We start from the raw sequence: 19,548 nt of genomic DNA, 5'->3' as shown, positions 1-19,548 counted from the left end.
GTGATGGAATTTTTCTGAGGTCAGATTCGGATTTAGCGCAGCAAAAACCTTCGGGTATAGTAGGTCTGGTCTCTGGTTCTGAGAATTGTTGGCCTGTGTAATTATTAATTAAGATCACAAATAAAAGATAAACAATTAATTTTAATTTATGAAAAAGTATAGTGTATTAAATAGTAATTAGACTAAATTAATTATTTGACATATATTATTATTTTCAAATAATGATTATCTATACTGTAAGGAGGTTTCCTCTATGCTACTAATTTTAAACTTCATTATTTAGGATTTAAATAAAACTTTAAAGGTGAAATATTTGTTGTTTGTGCAAATTAAATATTTTTGCAATCAACTATAAGCAGGCACAATGTTATCTCTGTTTTATTGGCGATTCTGTAGTTTAAATTTGAAATAAAAATTGCCATTGTGCTAGACACATTATAACCATTATTTTTCTATTATACCAAAATTCGAAAAAGACTTACAAAATGCACTATTGATCTTAATAATATTTTTCGATTGAGCACAACTTTGATCATTCTAGAACTCAAACTATAGTCAAAAACAACCGAAAACGAGCTTTTAACAGTTTTTCAAAAAGCACGGTCCTTCGTAGATGTTAAATATTTTTTCTTTAAGTATGCATTACACATAATATTTAATTAATGTAAAGATTTATCAAAATTCAACAAACTTTTTTCTCTTACCTTTTCTTAAATAAAAATAGGTTACTCGGTACAATGTTTTACCACTCCCCAATTAATGTTCACTTTAATTAAATATGTTTATAAGAAAGCACACTCAGAAATAAAACTATTAATAAATATTGTCTGATTGTTGAAAGTTATTATTTTTTCAATAGTTACAATCAATTGAACTGAAAACTTAAGGATTTTTATTTAATCCTTAAAATTATATCTCTATATAGATAAAAAGGTGGCGAATTATTGTTATCGTGAATTTAAGTGGAAGCATAATGATTGGCCACAATGTCTTAAAAGCAAATGAATAACATCTTTGCAAAAATTACCTCAAAATTGTTTAAACTTTTAATAGACTATGTGTATAATTGTTTGTCACTTTGAAATCATCTCAAGAACAGTTTTTGGCTTCGGCCAATCATTGTACAATTTAGTGGCTAATCACTGTGATTTCAAAACCAGTAATTTGTAATAATCTGATGTGTTTAACGAGGTGGCAAATGACTGTATTTCACCACATTTCAATGACCAATCATACAATAATTATTGGTCTATGTATGCTAATCAAAATGTCGTCATGGCCAGTCATTTTTTCTGCATTATTGGTAATTTCTTTGAATATAAATTGTCTACTACTTTTAACGCTTAAATTACCATGGTGATTAAAATCCTCATAAAATTAATAATTCACCTGTGTATTTTAGAATTTCGTTTGCCTGTAGTGTTCTTATTAATTGTTAAACTGAAACAATTCCTTAAGTGGCCAATCTTTGAACGGATTACCCTACCTAAGATTTTCTTTGAGACAAAAGTAAAACAAAAAATGTTTATTTTTTTGTTTAAAAATTTAAAAATTAATACAATTTTATATTTAAAATTGTTTTATATCTTCGGGTATACTTTGAAGATGTTCACAGTTAAGCCTTTTAGGGTTGCTTCGTAAATTTAAAGTTTTTTTAAATAGGCACTGTAATTTTGTAATATTATAGATAATTTTTAGAAGTTTTAATACAGTTCGAAAAAAATAGTTGCATTTTTAACCAAAGAAATTAATTTTTAATTAAGATGATGAATCTTTAACCAAAAAAATGAATGTCCAGCAACAAAAATACACGAATTTCGAACAAGAGTTGACTTTTTAACAAAGTAGGGTAATCTATAATTATAATGCTACTTTGAAAAATAAAGAAACATTGTTAATTAATTCTGTACTACAATTTTAAGAAGTTTAAGCACGTTGAAAGAATTGTTGGTTGAAAATTTGTCTTCTTTAGTAGAAAGTTTATCTTTTTGCTTAAAGATTGTTCTTTTTATATGGAAATTCAATTCTTCCAGTAAAAAATCTATCATTTTAGTTGATAATTCATCTTTTGTTTTGACATTAAATTATTCTAGTAGAAAGCTGACATTAATCTGTTTGGTTGATAATTTATCTTTATAATGGAAAATTTAACTATTCCAGTTAAAAATTCATTGCTTTCGTTGAAATATAATTTTTTGGTTTAGTATTCATCTATTACTGTAGATGATTCATAATTTTAGATGAAAAGTCATCACTAATTGAAAATTTAATTGTCTTGTTAAAAATTCATTTTTTTGTTGTTGAAATATCGTTTTTTTTAAATTAAACATTAATTTTTGAACTGAAAATTTAACTAAACCATTTTTAGTTGAAAAGTTACTATATTCTTTACTCAAACCTTCAAGTATAGGGTTGAAATCATATATTTCTTAGTTGTAAATTCAATTACAAATTCATACTTTTTGTTGAAAATTTCTCTTTTGGTAGAAAATTAATTTTCTTTGTTAAAAACTCATAATTTTGGTTGAAAATTTATATTTTTATTCTTAACAGGGTATTATTTCAATAGAAGATTAACAATTTCAGTTGAAAAATCATGATTCTTCTTGTTTAAATAAAAAAAATTTCATCTAAAAATTTAACTGTTACATTTTTGGTTGAAAACTTATCTTTTTCAGTTGACAATTAAACTATTTTGTTGAAAATTCGTACGTTTTGATGAAAATTCGTCCTTTTTGGCAGAAACTTAATTTTTTTCATTGAAAATTTATCTTCTAAGTTAAAAAATCAACTATTCCAGTAAAAAATTCATAATTTTAATTGAAAATTCATGACTGTGATTGAAAATATAAGTATTTTGTGGAAAATTAGTTTTTTTTTAATTAACTTTTTTAGCTGAAAGTTTAATTGTTCCGTTTTTGTTTGAAATTGTTTATCACTTAAAAATTCAACGATATGGTTAAAAACTTATAATTTCTAGCTGAAGCTTCAATTATTTGGTTAAAAGCTCATGTTTATTTGTTGAAAAATCGCCTTTTTTGTAACAAATGAATCTCCTTGATTAAATATAAAAATTTTCTATGCTTTGTTCTGAAAATTTCTCTTTTTTCAAAGAAAATTAAATTTGTTAATTGAAAATTTATCTTTTTAGTTGAAAATTCAACTATTCCTGTTAAAAAATTCGTCTTTTAGTTGAAAATTAATCTTTTTGTTTTGAACAGTCAAATTTGCTTGAAAATTCGTTTTTATTTTGGGTGGAAAATTCATTTTTTCTATTTACTTGCAAATTCAACTGTTTCATTTTTTCTCGAAAAAGGATATCTTTTACTTAAAAATGCAATGATATGTTTGAAAACTTTGTTTGTAGTTGCAAATTCAACTATTCTAGTTAAAATTTTATCATTTTAGTTGAAAATTCATCTTTTTGGTTTAACATTCAACTATTCCAGTATGAGATTTATATTTTAATTTGAAAATTCACCAGATCGTTGAAAATTATTTGTTTTAAATGAAACTTTAACTATTACATTTGCGTTAGGAATTGATCTTTTTTGGTTAGAAATGAAAGTGCTTGCTTTTATTTTTTAAACTGAAAATTAAAGTATGGAGTTTGTGATTGAAAGATTTTTTTTAAATTTGAAAATTCAACTACATGTTTCAAAATTGATCATTTTCAGTTTAAAATCCAACTATTTGTTTTAAAGTTGATGTTTTTTGTCGGAAGTTCGTCTGTTTTGTTTAAAATTTATATATTTGATAATCTTCTGGGTTTTCTCTGAAAATTCATCTATCTTCTTAAAAATTACAATATTTTTACTTCAAAAGTTCGGTATTTGAAACATTTTAAATTTAATTTAATATATAGTACTCGCACTCAAATTCATCGTTCAAATTCATGGACTTAAGGAATAAATTCAAAAAAGAATTAATTATTTTTTTAGTCCTAATAATATACTTAATTATTCGATTCTGATAAATATATTTGGTCAAAGTATTTTAAATTAAACATATCAATTAAATCCCTAGAAACCTCTATACCGTTAAGATGTTACTTACTTAGCCTTTAATAAAGTTACTTTCACAAATAAAGAAACATTTATTTAATTGTAAAGACGGTACTCTTTTTAAAGAAAATTTTTATTGTAACGTTTCATCTGTAAAAATGTTTTTTTATTTATTTTTTTATTCTATTTTTTATTATTATTTTTGAGATGTATGATTATGGGTTCCGCGGCTCTCTTTCAGAAAAGTGAAAGTTTTTTATAACTATCCTTCGACTCAATTTCATTGATGAAGATGGACATAAGTCAAAGAATTGAATGGATCTCGATATATTTTTGCGACTCTCAGGCCCCACTGTCAATAAAGATTAGGAGAAAGTAAAGTTGTTGTCAAATCCGATGATTAAAAGCTATAATAGTTCTTTTCCTTTATTTTAAATTTCATTTTCTAGAGAAACCTGACTCGAATTATATAATTTGACTGAATTTTTGCTGATTCTATGTTGCAATGATGATTTTTTTCTTTATTTTAGTGATATCTTGACATCGCAGCGACAGGTGGCAATGATAGCTGAGATGATCCACAGCGCATCCCTCATTCATGACGACGTGATCGATCAATCGGACTTTCGCCGCGGAAAGCCTTCCGTCAACGCCCTCTGGAGTCAAAAGAAGGTGAGTTCTCTTCCGGTTGTGCTAAATCCGCTCGATGTGTTAAATTAACTAACAGAGGGAATCTACACCCTTCCGAATTTTAGACTATTTATATTTTTATAACAAAAGAAAGAACAAAAGCCGCAGTGCGCGAGTACTCACTCGAGTATATTGCCCAATATTATGCATTCCAATTAGAAACAGTTCAGGTGGACCAGACTGCTTACGGTTGGATCCCACCGAATTGTGACCAAACCTATTTGCAGGTAACCCCCGACACTGGACTGAAAGCGAGATTTTGGTGTATATTCAAACTGGAAATTCTTAAAATTCTGATTCCTTTATATAAAATTTATTTTATGTATTATAATGGTGGCATTTTGCTCTTCTAATTTGTAATAGAGAAGTTAATCTAGTGAAAAAATGTTTATTTCATTAAAAATTTAATTAATCCGAGAATAAATCGTGTTTGTTTTGTATTTTTGATACTTGTAGGGGAATACTTTTAAATATATTCTCCAGACCCTTTTTTTATTTGAGAACATTGATATAATTTAAATATTAACTTAGATGGCAGGTTAACTTAAAATGTTAGGGACTGCCGATAAAATCTCCCCCCCCCCTTTTTTTTTGATATTCTTATATTTCTTTGTTTTTAAAAAGTTTCCCATTTTTCTGATTTGCTGCTTGAATTCCAGCCGAATTCATAGAACCCGAGAAGAAAATTCAACTATTCTTGGTTAAAAATTCATTTCTTATTTTGAAAATACATCTATTTAATGAAAAATTAATTTTTTTGTTGAAGACTCATCTCACTGGTTGAAAATTTAACTGTTTTGTTGAAAAATCGTTTCATTTTTGGTTTAGAGTTAATTTTTTTAGCTGAAAATTTAACTAGCAAATTCTTGATATTTTGTTAATAATTCAGGTTTTTTTAGAAAAAACTAAACTTCTTGAATAAAAAATTAGGTTTTTGGTTGAAAAGTCAACTCTTTAGTTGAATGTTGAACTCTTTTTTTAAGAATTTCCTTTTTTTAAACATACGTAAATTTAGTTGCAAATTCATTTCTTAGTTACAATTCCGTTTTTTTGCCGAAAATTAATTTTCTTTACTGAAAATGTAACTTCCATTTTTGGTTGCAAATTTATATTTTAAATTAAAAAGTAACCTTTTCTGGTTGAAAATTTATTTATTCTTTGAAAATTTGCATTTTTGGTAGAATATTGACATTCTTGGTTGAAAATTTATCATTTTTAGTCGAAAATTCAGTTACTGAGTTGAAATTTGATCTACTATTTTAAAAATTCTCTTTTTTGATGAAGATTCATCTTTTTGGCTAAAAATGTGACTATCTTGTTGAAAATTCGCTTAATTTTTGGTCGTAAGTGTAGCTTTTTTAGTTTAAAGAGTCAAATTTTTGGTTATATATAAAGTAATCTTATTTTTTACTAAAAAATGAACTTTTTGGTAGAAAAATCAAACCTTACGTTGAAAATTTAACAATTTTTCTAAAAATTAGTTTTTTTTTTAGGTAAGCATTAATTTTCTTCAACTATGTTCTTAAACATTCGTTTTCTTGTCGAATTTAATTGTTTTTTATTTAAAATGAAATTTCTTTTAGTCTGTTAAAATTATTGCCTATTACATGTTTCGTTGAAAATTGAGGTATTTTTTGTGGAAAAATCAAATACTTGGCTTAAGGTTGAACAACTTTGAAAAAAATTAATTTTTTTAAGATTCACAATTTTAGATGAAAATTGAACAATTTGGCCGTAAATGAAAGTTTTTATTAATAATACAACTGCTTTGTAGAAAATTCGTATTTCTGGCTTGAAAATTCATATTAGTGGTTGAAAATGAAACAACTTTGTTAAAAAATTTAACTTTTTGGTTTGAAATTAAACTGTTTCTGAAAATTTAAGTATTTGGTAGAAAAGTTATATATATTTTTTTAATTCGCCTTTTGTATTTGAATTGATCTGGTTGGAAACTTGTTTAAAGAAAATGAAAATTAGTTTTTTAACTGAAAATTTACCTTTCAAATTATTTTATTGAAAATGATTATTACGTTTATTTGAATCAATCACTTCCAAAGTCAATATTTCAAGGATAAATTAGTGCCACGACATCCTGGAAAAATTGTGCTTCGTTATACATTTTTTAAAAACAATATAGAGGTTATAATAATAATAGAAAATATCTTTTATTTATATTCTATTTTTTAAATAATTTTTGTACTATTAATTTATATTTGGACATTTATTATAATCTCCTACTATATTTATATCTTATATTTTTATCTCATATGGTAACAATAAAACGCAAAATATAAATTTTCAATTCAATGAAAAAGAAGATTTTTCTATAAAAAAAACTTTTATTGTAATAAAAGTGCTAAATGCACCAATTTTTCCATACGAAAAAATGTTTTAAAAATAGTATTTGAGCTGCATTTAAATAAGTTTAATACACAAATGAAATTTTAAAAAACTTAAAATTGCGGCAGCAGGAAGCGAGCCCGAACTTTTTTGTTCGAAACTCGGAGCGCTACCGCCTGACCTAACCGAGACTTAATCGTGATCCATATAACCTGCGTGTATTTTTTAAAGCTGTTTTTCTCAATAATAGTTAAAAAGCATATCTTATTACCTTAGCATATTACAAATTTGTTAATGACCTATTACTAAATTTAAAAGAAAAATGTTAATAAATTAAATTAAATTAAAAAATTAAAAAATCGATCTCGAATTGAATGTATGAAAGCTTAGGTCAAATTCAACTAAAAAGAAATGCGAATCGCGAACTCTCGCTCGTCTGGAATGCGACGAAAGAAGGAGGTTAATGCGATTCGCATACATGCGAATCATTGGAAACCGAATGAAACCGAGTCAAACCGAACGTTCGGTGAATTACGGTCGTGGCGAACTAAAGAATGAAATTCTCGCGCGCACTTTCTTTCTGGATCCGGAAGTGAATGGTAGCTTGATAGTAGGCACTTGACTCGCGAATCGTCTCCTTTGCATTTTGAGCCCCCCCCCTCCCCCCACACACATATGCAGACGCGCACATTCTACATGTACCATCAACATTTTATCTTAAGACCATTAAAATGAAAAAAAGTAAGTTTGACTAAAAATCACTAGATGTTTCAAATTTACAGGAGATAAACTTTAAAATATTGTCTTTAATTGAAGCCACGAAAACTTAAAAAAGCATCGCGGGTTTTTCAGATATGCTTAAAAATGTCCAAGCGTGTCCGCTTGAGAGACCAAAACTCGATGCAGAGACGCTTGGACATTTTGAGTCATATCTCAAAAACAAATTAAGATTTTTTAAGTTTACTTGGCTTAAATTAAAGCTAAGGTATCAAACGTTGCGTCCTCTAAATTTCAGATGTTTTTGCTGCAATTTTAGTAAGTCATGACGCAAGTTGAATTTGAGGTAGAAAATTCGATAAATTCTTTTCAAAACATTTTAAACCTTTCACGTGATATATCCTCTTCAACAAGTCAGAAATGTCTCCACGAGGGGTCATTGGACGTGGAATTTTATAATCTTTCTGAATTTCAACTATTAATTAAGTTTGCGCACATACGCAAAAGATCTCTCACAGATTGCCTGATTTCCATAGCTACTGTTTACTGATGAGAATGCATGAATCGGAATTGATTTTCTTGTCGATAAATACTTTCAGTTTTCTTTTGCAATATCTTCTCAAGTAGACATTTAATATAGCTATAAATAAATTAATTAATATTCTGCTATTGTGAAAGTAGGCAATTTTGTAGAACTACAAGTTGCATCTACAAGAACATGTGTTGCATCTTAATTAGTCAAGTTTAATGGCGTGCTTTGAGCAGAGTATTATTCTAGGATATCAAGTATTACAATTTAATTAACAAATTGCTGCTCTGATCATAAAATTATATTTAAATCCGGTTCAATACATTAAAGACCAATATTATCGAAGTGCAGAATTTAATAGTTGTATTTTCTACCAAAGAATTGAATTTGGAAAGTTAAAAAATATAAGTTTTTAATAAAAAATGGAACACTTAAATCCTCAGTTAATAAAACTAATTTTCGTTAAAAAAGGAATTATCAATCAGTTGAATTCAACGAGAAAAGACGAATTTTTAATAAAATGGTTAAATCCTAAAAAACAACGAGAAAGTTAATTTAGAACAATGAAAGATGTATTTTTAACTAAATGCACGAATTTTCTCCTGAATAATTAAATTTTCTAATCATAAAGAATACATTTTCAACTAAACATGTAATAGCTACGTTTTCAGATGAAAAATATCATTTCTACCACCAAAACAAAGATGAATTCTGAACTAAATAGGAAAATTTTCAAATAAATAGTTTATTTTGTAACTAAATAGTTTAACTTCTACCAAAGTAGTTTATTTTTCAATCAAAAATATGAATTTTCAACAAAAAAGAACATTTTTGACCAAATGGTGTAATTTTACACCAAATTGATGAATTTTCAAGACAAAAAGATAAATTTTCTATAAAACAGCTGAATTTTTGGCTAAAAATAAGAATTTTTTAATAAAAAAGTAAACTTACGACTAAATATTCGAATTTTCAATTAAAATCATGAATCTACAAGAATAAAAAAAATTATTTCTCACAGCGTAATTTAACTTTAAACCAAGTAGTTGATTTTTCAACCAAAATAATTAATTTTTAACAAAAAATATAATAGTTAATATTCAAATAAAAAAGAGTTTAATTAAAATTGTTTAAAAACAGTGAATTTAATCAAAAAGCACGAATTTTCAGTCAAAAAAAGTTGAATACTTAACCAAAAATAAAAATTTTAACCAAAGAGATGAATTTTCAAATAAATTTATAAAACTTAAAAAAATTAATTTTCAAGAAATGAATTTAAGATTCAATCAAGTTGTTGTATTTTATACCAAAAAGTGGATTTTTTAACAAAGGAGATTAATTTTCTATAAAAAAGTTTATGCATTTTTAGCAAAATTATAACATTTTTTACCAAAGAGATGAAATTTCAACAAAGTTTACGAATCTTGAAGAAAATTAGTTTTCAAGAAAAGAGTTTAACATTCAAATAAAAAGTGTAATTTTTAACCAAAAATTTGATTTTTTTAACAAAAAAGATTTAATTTCTACAAAAAGGATGAATTATGAATAAAATACATGAGTGTTCAACCCATTAATTCAATTTTTAACCAGATAGGCGAATTTTGAACTAGAAAAAATATATTTTTAACTAAAAACGGATTATTTAAATTTTTAGTTAAAAACATCAATTTTTACCAAAAATGAAACAAATTTTCAAAAAAACTTATTAAATTTCGTACCAAGGAGATGAATCGTCAGCCAAACGTATGATTTTTTAACCAAGCAGTTCAAAATCCAACTAAGTAGTTTAATTTTTAGCCTAAATAGATTACTGTTTGACAAAATAGTTGCATTTTCCACAAAATACTTAATTTTTCAACAAAAAAGTACAATTTTTAACCAAAAGAAAAAAATTCCGGAAAAAATAAATAATAATAGTATACTTTTCAATAAAAGAAGATTAACTCTTAACCAAGAATAGTTGGATTTTCTTATCGGGTTCGATTAATTCATCTCAAATTTAAGCAAAAAATCGAGAAGAGGGGGAAGTTTCTTGAAAACAGCGGAAAAAAGTATTCTCTAATAATGGGGAAGATGGTTAAGTTTCCATCGACAATTTTTTTGTGTGCATCAAATAGCTTAAACTCATTATTATTTATTGTTTTATTGAGGATTATAAAAAATTACATTTTTATTTTATATTTAAAAAACGAAGGGGGTTCAGCATCAGTGTAACATAAAATTTCAAGGGAACTAAGGTAGGTAAGCAATTTTTCAATAAGGGTTTTAATAATGAATCTACAATGGCAATGGCGAAGAGAAAAAGAAAAATGAATGACCCTCACTTTCATTGAGGGACTCGATGAACACAAACATGTAATAAATAAACTTGACCACCGCTTCTTAACGACATTGCGTGTTGGACAGAAATTGTCCTCGTACGTGTGATACAGATATAATGTATACAACCACGATAAGTATGCACATGTCCATGCATACTCATGCACGAAATCGCGCAAGTGAAAGGTAGTACATTCAGACGCTAGGTCAAGTACGTACGCTACAACAGCTATACGCTAGACGACTAGAGTTCGTGCACAGACTCATGTCCACATTTTGTCAGTTTTATTTGTTCTAATTATTATTAACTCGTTATAGTCTGGGAATATGCTATAGATTAAAATTTAAGAAATTGAAATTAGATTAAAATTCTATTTAATGTCCTATTGTAATTTGAAAAGAGATAACATTTGTCCCAAAAAAGAAGGCAACAAATCAAATCTTTTTATTAATTATTTTTTTCGTCTTTTTTATTTTTATTATTATTAAATCACAACAAAAAAACATTTTTAAAAATAATCATCAACGTTTCAGCACTCATACATCACCTTTATCAAGGAAAGAAAAATTTGAGCAGGTACGAGCAGCAACGAAATCACGATTCTCTCTCTACGATATCAGGGAGAGAGCATCGTTGTTTCGTTACTGTTCTTACCTACTCAAATTTGTCTTGCCTTGATAAGGGTGCTGTATGAGGGCCGACACGTTTGTAATTATTTTTTACAAATGTTTTTTTCTTCTTTTGATTCGATAATAATAAAAATATAAAAGACGAAAGAAATAAATAAGAGAAAGAAAACGATTTTATTTGTACCCTTCTTATTTTTCTTTTCTCTTTATTTGTCAAAAAAATTTTCTTTTCTTTTTTAGGACAATATTGATCTTCTTTTAAAATACAATAGGAACTTTTTATGGTGATTGTCAACGAGTGCTTCCAGGCAGCTTGCATGAAAGCTGTCGTCGACCCTGGTCGCCACTTTCATCTATAAATTTACGGCAGAATGTTAATCTAATTTTTAGGCTATTTTAAATTTATCATTAATTTTTAATAGACATTACCAGGCTTCACATTCTTTTTTAAAGAATTCCCTTTTTTCCCTGTTTTGAAGAAACTTCCCCTGTTTTCTCGTTTCTTCCTTTGAATAAGAAGTAAATTAATAAACTCATCAAGAAAATCGAATTATTTTTCGTAAAAAATTAATTCTTTTTGGTTAAGAGACCGTACTTAAATTACGTAAGAGATTATAGGCCTTCTCGAAGACCCCCTCCCTCTCTTATTGTACGTAATTTTTAGTATTTTTTCTTTTTTAAATTTAATCTTCTAATATTTCTAACATAGAATTTTTTATTGACGGAATAAAACAGTATGTCCTATACAAATTTTAAAATGTTGTATTTATTAATTTATTTCAAACAAACAAAGAGTTTTTTCCACTATAAAAGATGGCCTTCTAACAAAATACTTGCATTTTCAACAAAATAATTAAATTTGTAACAAAACAATTACATTTTCTACTTAAAAGACAAATTTCTAATAAAAAAGTGTCACAGTTTATAATTTAAAAAGAGAAGAAAGCAACTCTCTATAAAAATTGAATTTAAAAAAAAAGTGACCTTTCAGCAAAAAATTATTTTTCCACGTAGCCTCTGCATTTTTACCCAACAAAATAAAAATGTCAATCCAAGAAAATGATTTTTTTAAACAAAAATGAGGAAAATTCTCAAGTAAAAAAAATCAATTTAAAAAAAGGGAGTTAAATTTTTAGTTAAAAATTAAATTTTAAACAAAAAAAAAAGACTTTTCCATTAAACAATTAAATTTTCAATCAAAGATATAAGCCTTCAATCAAAAAAATTAATTTTAACAATGTAGTTTAACTTGTACCCAAGTAGTTGAATTTCCAATTAAAAAAGATTAATTTTCAACAAAATAGTTCAACTTTCAACCAAAGGGATGAATTTTAAATTAAAAATGTAAATCATGCACAAAAAAATTTTTTCTTTACTAATGATTCAACCAATTTTTTCAAGTAAAATACTTCACTACTCATGCATAGAAGAAAAATTTCTAACCAAGAAGTTGCATTGTCTCAAAAAAATTAATATCCCACTAAAATGGATGAATTCTTAAATTCACGAAGATAAATTTTTAATGAAATAGTTGAATTTTCTATTAAAAAATATTCCAGTTGACTTTTCACGAACAAATGCATTTTTCGACAAGAAATAAATTTCTACGAACAAAAAATTTAATTTTCAATCCAAGAAGACGAATTTTGAACTAAAAAGGATGACTTTTTAACAAAATTGATGAATTCTCTACCAAGCGGTTGCATTTTTATCCAGAAAAGATAACATTTCTCTTAAAACAGATGAATTTTTATTAAAACAAAAATAGTTGAATTTTCATCCAGGAAAGATCCCAGTTCTATTTTCAAGGTCAAAGTATGCATTTTTAACGAAAAATAAGTTTATAAAAAAAATTGAATTTCCAATCCAAAAAGCCGAATTTTTTTAATCAAAAAGGATGAATTTTTAACAAAATAGTTGAATTCTCCTACAAATAGTTGTATTTTTATCCAAGAAAGTTGAAATTTCTCTTGAAACGGATGAATTTTCAAATTAAAAAAAAATAAATTTGCAAAATAAATAGTTAAATTTTCATCCTCAAAAGATTTCAGTTTTTTTTCAAGACCAAAATATGAAATTTAAACAATAAGTATATTTTATACGAAATATTTAAACTTCCAACAAAACAGTAGAATTTTGAACAAAAAATTATGACTTTTCAACTGTAAACAATAAGTCAATTTTTTTGCTAAATTGTCTAATTTTTAACCAAAAGTATGACCTTTTAATAAGATTGTTTATTTCATCCAAGCATATGCAGTTTTGTCCAAGAAGAATGCAAATTTTACTAAAACAGGTGGATTTTTTAGTCAAAAATACAAATTTTTAGAAAAAATATTTATCATCCAAAAAGATTTCGGGTGACTTATTAGCGAAAATATGAATTTTAAACAAAAGGTGAATATTCTACGAAAGAAGTTGAGATATTTAATTCAAAAACACGAATTTTTAACTAAAGATTCGAATTTGCAACCAAAAAGGATGTCTTTTAAGAAATTTGTTATTTTTTCAAAGAAATAATAAAATTTATATCTAAAAAAGATAATCTTATGGAGAACATTTTTGTAAATTTGCAACAATTACGTCCTTAAGGTAGTGGGAAACTGTTTTTGTTTGTATTTTGGAAAGATCATAAATTATAGCTAGTTTATATTGGTTGTAATAAAATCTCTGTTGATATTAGGATTGAGATATTTATTAATTCTCTAACCAATCAGAATATTTTTATTGTTTTTAAGCAGTTAGTAAATTTAATATTCTTAGCGACAATTCTGTTAGAATCCGATTTTTTTAGGTTTCTTTTATGTAAATAGAAGCTAAGTAGAAAAATAAAGTAATAACCATATGCAAATAAAATAAAATAAATAAAATTCAAACCTGTTTTTGTATAAATTGATTTTATTAGTACTGTTTTCCATTAATAAATTGCAAAGTTACTTGTTAAATTCAATTCTCTGATGATTATATTTATAATTATAGATTAAATTTTCTCGGAATTTGACAGCATTTTTTATAAGAAAGGCTGGAGTTAAACGCGTTAATGTAGATCTTATTCTTTAAGAAAGTGAAGATAGAAATTTAAATGGTTGTGGATGTCCTGGATATCTAATTTTCTCAACTGCCTTTTAGCATTTTTAGAGATATAATTAACAACAAAAATATTATTTTAAATGAAAAAATTGTAAAACCTACAAACAAATTTATTTTCATAATTTGTAATAATTAAGTGCTGATTTTTTCGGGGAAAATATTCCCGATAAATGTACTGTTTTGAATTTAAAAAATAAATTTTTCTATGCAAAAATCGTCGAAACAATGAAAAAAAATCATTAAAAAAATTATTATATTTAAAGATTAATGACTTATTCAAAAAATTTAAAACAATAAAGTTTTAGGAAATATTTTTCCAGAAAAAACAAGCCATGATTTTTTTAAATTAAATTTTTTTTAAATTGACAAGAAGCGTCAGTAAAAAGAATTTCAATTTCAAACATTATTCTTAAAATAATAATTTTTGCTAGTTTTACATCTTGTCATAAAAAGTAGTGTTTTTTCATAAAACATGACTGATAATATCATTTTAATTCTTAAAATCATAGAAGACTTTTTCATCCATATATCTGATTTTGACACGAAAACTATCTTAAAAAAATTTCGTGTACATGCATCCATCTAAAATTAAAATTTATATTACTAAATTTAACTATTTAGTTGATAATTCGTCCTTGTCTTGGTTGATAATAATTTATTTAACTGAAAATTTAACAATTCTATTTTTAGTAGAAAGTTATATTTTTTAATAGAAAATTCAACTATTTCGTTGAAAATTAATCTTTTCGGTTGAAAAATGACCTTTTTGCTTCAAAATTCAACAGCTTGGATGAATTTTCTTTCGCTTTTGACTAAAAAATCTTTTTTAGTTGCGAATTCAACTTTTGTTTAAATTTTGCTTTTTTACGTTGAATTCATCTGTTTTTTATATCAAATCAAAATCTTTTTGGTAGGAATATTAATAATTTTTTTTGTAGATTCATAATTTGAATCGAAAATTTATTTCTTTGGTTACAAATTTAATTATTTTGGTAGAAAATTAATTTGTTTTGTTTCAGGATTAAATTTTTTAGTCGAAAATTCGTCCTTGTTGACTGAATTTAACTTCCTTTCATTTTAAATAAAAATATTTTTCGGAACTATTATACTTTTCTTTGAGAATTCATTTCTTTATTTATAATTTAAATATTTGTTGTAAAATTTGGTTTAAATGACAATTAAACTATTACATTGAAAGATTCATAATTGTAATTGTAAATTTATCATCTTGGTTGGAAATTTAACTATTTTTCTGAAAATTCGTTTTTATTTCTTACTGAAAATTGAACAGTTACTATATTTTGGTGGAAAAATGATCTTTTTTAGCACAAATTTGGTCTATTTCGTCAAAACTGCAGCTGGGTTTGTAGAAAATTCATTTTTTTTTAAAATGCTACTTGTAAGTTAATGATTGAATAATGATAGTGAATTAATTTTAAAATTTATATTTGTTGATTGAATTAAACAGTTTTTATTTTAATTGAATATGTCTTTTTTGATATATCAACTGTTATACATTTTTCGTTGACAATTCGTATCTTTGGAAATTTTGACTATTTTGTTGAACATTTTTTTGGTTCAAATTTATTTTTTTTAACTTAAGCCTTAACTAAGCCAGTCGAATAATGTCGTCCATCTTTCGATGTCTTTCGATGTCTCGTCCATCTTTCTAGTTGAAAATTTATCTTTAATAGTTGGAAAATTATTTATTTTGTTGAAAATTCATATTTTTTGATAGAAAATTAATCTTGTGGGTTGAAAATTAAAATATTCCATTGAAATATTCACACCATTTTACTTGAAAATTAATATTTTTTGTTTAAATGCCATTATTCCTGTTAAAGATTCATATTTTTAGTGACAAATTCATTACTGGTTCAAAATTAAAGTATTTTGTTGAAAATTCGTTCTTGTTTTTAGTTCGAAATTAATTTTTTAACTGGAATTCGATTTTTTGTTTGAAAATTGATATTTTTATTTGACATTTCAAAAAGGATGAATTTGATATTGCATTCACATTAATTTTACTGGCAAGAATATATTTCCCTATTTTCATGAGAAGTGTGCTGATTTTCCCTGTTTTTACGGGATTTCTAATCACCCGGAAAATATTTTTCATTCAAAATAATATCTTAAATATGTATACATATTCCAAATCGTTCGGTTAAAAAAATGTGACGTACACCCTGTATTCAAAATAAATTCAAATAAATAATAAAATGAATCATACTACTATAAATTTTAATACATATATCAAGTTGCTACTTTGTTACCCAATCATTATATGCAAGTCAATAATGATCCTTTATATGGTGTAATATGGTATAATTATATAATTATGTTAAAAAGGAAACACCACTTTTATTGCATATGTGGTATGGACGAAGATAAAAACTTAAATTAATAGAAAGGCTAAACTATCTTGCAATAGCAGTCACTTAATAAATAGCAAAAAATGTATATAATATAAAAATAGAAAGGCTAAATAATTATGATGCAATAATGATTCGCTTACTGAGATGCATAAAAAAGTTCTTCTTTTACCAGCTTTACTAGAATTTTTTGGGTAAAATAAAAATATTAACTAAGGATGGTTTATTTTAATTAAAGTTAACATGCATAAGATTTTGATTTGATTTATACTTAGTTTTTTAACCAATGAACCAATTTATACTTTGGTTGAGAAATAAAATAATAATATCAAATTCAAATTAAGTTAATAATAATTAAATTAAAATTAAATTATTTTTTATGAAAGTTCATTATTTTTGGTTCGAAAATCTATTATTAAATTTTAGATTTAGAATCCATCTCTTTTGGTTAAAAATTATTAAATTATTTTTATGAAAATCGTTCTATTTTGTTGAAGATTTAATTATATTGTTTTATATTTAACTATCTTGTTAAGAAATCATGTTTTTTGGTCGAAATTCAACTGTTTTGTTGAAAATTAAATTTTTGAATTGAAAATACAAATTCCTTTAAAAAATTTGCGTTTTGCCTTAAAAATGCAACTATTTGATTTTTAGTCAAAGTTTAATCATTTTTTTTCTTAATTTGACCATTTAATTGACAATTGCTTTAATTTTTGCTAAAAAATTGAACTATGTGATTCAAAATGACTCTATTTTTTGCAGATTTAATTATTTCATTGAAAATCTATATTTTTGGTAGAATATTCAATTATTTGATTAAAAGTTAACTTTTTTGTTAAAAATTGAACTTTTCTTGTTAAAATTAAACTCTCTTGTACAAAAATTCGAATTTTGCTTTCGTAATTCAACTGCTTGGTTTATGGAAAAAGTTTGACCTTTTTTGGTAGAAAATTCGACTATATTTTGTTAAAAATTAATTCTTTTTCGGCTTTAAAATGCAACTATTTAATTAAAAATCCATCTATTTTGTTGACGTTCAAATTATTTTGTTGAAAATTCAAATGTCTTTAAAAAAATCTCGTTTTTCCTTTAAAATTCAACTGTTTGGTTTTTAGATGAAGTTTAATCTATTTTAGTAGAAAATTCGACTGTTTGGTTGAAAAATCAATTTTTTGGCTTTCAAATTCAACTGCTTGGTTAAAAAATTCAATTTCTTTGTTAAAAATCCATCTTTTTTGTCTTTATAATTCTAAATATCAGTAGAAAATCCATCTACCCTGTTGAAGTTTGAACTATTTTGATGAAAGGTTATCTTTTTTTATTGAAAATTCAATTAACTTTTGAAAAATTCATATTTTTGGCTTCAAATGTTTGCAAATTAAAAGTCATGTATTTTTTTTTGAAAATTTGTCTTTTAATAGGAAATTAGTTGTTTGTTTGTATGTTAAAATTCAATTGTTTTGTAGAACATTTTTCTTTATTCGATAAAGAGGCCTTTTTTTGGTCGAAGTTTCAAGTATTTTGTTAAAAAATCAACTCATTTGGTAGAAAATCTTTTTTTGGTTGAGAATTCAAGTATTTGGTTGAAAATTCCTACTTTGTGCTTGATTTTAACTGTTTTTTATTTCAAATTTAAATGTTTTGTAAAAATTAATTTTAGACTATAATTTAAACTATCTGGTTGAAACTTCGTCTTCTTTGGTTGAAATAAACTTTTTCTGATTAAAAATTTTAATCTTTTTCGGTTGCAATATCAACTATTATATTTCTCTTTAAGAGTTGATGTTTTTTGGATTAATAATAAAGTTGTTCCTGTTGAAAATTCGACTATTTAGACATTTGGATAAAAATTAATGTTTTTCAGTTACTTAACTATTCTGTTGAAAATAAAATACATTTCGACTAAAAATCTTAGGAATTTAACAGGTTTTCATATTGTATTTTAAATGGTACATAGAATGATTTTTTGAAAGGAATTTTTTCCCCTAGTTTCGTAAAGAATCACTCCGTTTCCCCAATTTTCAAATGATTTTAGACCGTCAAGTCTGGATGGTAGTTAATTAAACCTAGAAATTTATAATTGCAAGGTGAAAGAAAAAAAGTCCTTGAATTTGAGTTAGCAGTTTACGAAAGCGAATGAACCATTATACATTGCAATGGGAATGTAAAAAAAGATGTACGTAACTTGGGATGATCAAACAATATGCTCACTAATCAATTGTGTAACATTAACGCTGCATTAACGCGTCGCTAAACGAAGACCTACCTCTTGCTCAACTATAATACCTACCTTGTTAACCACTCACCAAACAAGGCCAGTAGCACTTTGGAAAATAGCAGGGAATTTTATGTGAAGACTAGGGTGGTCCAATAATCCATTGGATTTTTTTTCTTTGAATTTCCATACATATCGTCTCCAAATTTCTTTGAATCCATGAAAAAGTAAATTAAACAAAAATTACATTTAGAGGTTCCGCAAACTCCATGAATTTTATTATGTCCTTCCCACAAGAAAAGAAGCAGTTTTTGTACATTTTATTCAGAATTGACAATATTAAAGTCGGGTCCAAAAGTCAAGGCAAAACATTCTTTAATTTTGCAATGCTTGATTCTTTTGAAAATTTTGAAATATTTAGTAATTTACGTTTTACGATGATGCGAGTGCAGTGAAATAAATAAATTTATAATAAGTTTATTAAAATTATTTCTTGAAAAAAAGATCCTACTCCATCTTCACTCCATTGGGAATCGAACCACAAAACTTCTTCTTCTTAATTGGAAAAGGACCTGACCGGAAATCAGAAGTTTTGTGGTTCGATTCCGAATGGAGTGAAGATGGAGTAGGATCTTTTTT

At 25.5% G+C, this 19,548-nt stretch overlaps 1 protein-coding gene across 1 annotated transcript in view; it reads left to right on the top strand.

Annotated features, from left to right (window-relative positions):
• The window catches only part of LOC117170387 (decaprenyl-diphosphate synthase subunit 1), a 135,806-nt gene that overhangs the window by 91,443 nt on the left and 24,815 nt on the right, over positions 1 to 19,548 (top strand). Inside the window, exon 4 of the mRNA XM_033357152.1 lies at positions 4,535 to 4,676. Within this exon, the coding sequence (XP_033213043.1) occupies positions 4,535 to 4,676 (142 nt within the window). The remainder of the gene's footprint in view (positions 1 to 4,534; positions 4,677 to 19,548) is intronic.

Source organism: Belonocnema kinseyi, chromosome 3, assembly GCF_010883055.1.
Source record: "Belonocnema kinseyi isolate 2016_QV_RU_SX_M_011 chromosome 3, B_treatae_v1, whole genome shotgun sequence".
NCBI classification, from domain to species: domain Eukaryota; kingdom Metazoa; phylum Arthropoda; class Insecta; order Hymenoptera; family Cynipidae; genus Belonocnema; species Belonocnema kinseyi.
This window is presented reverse-complemented; position numbering and strand designations above follow the sequence as displayed.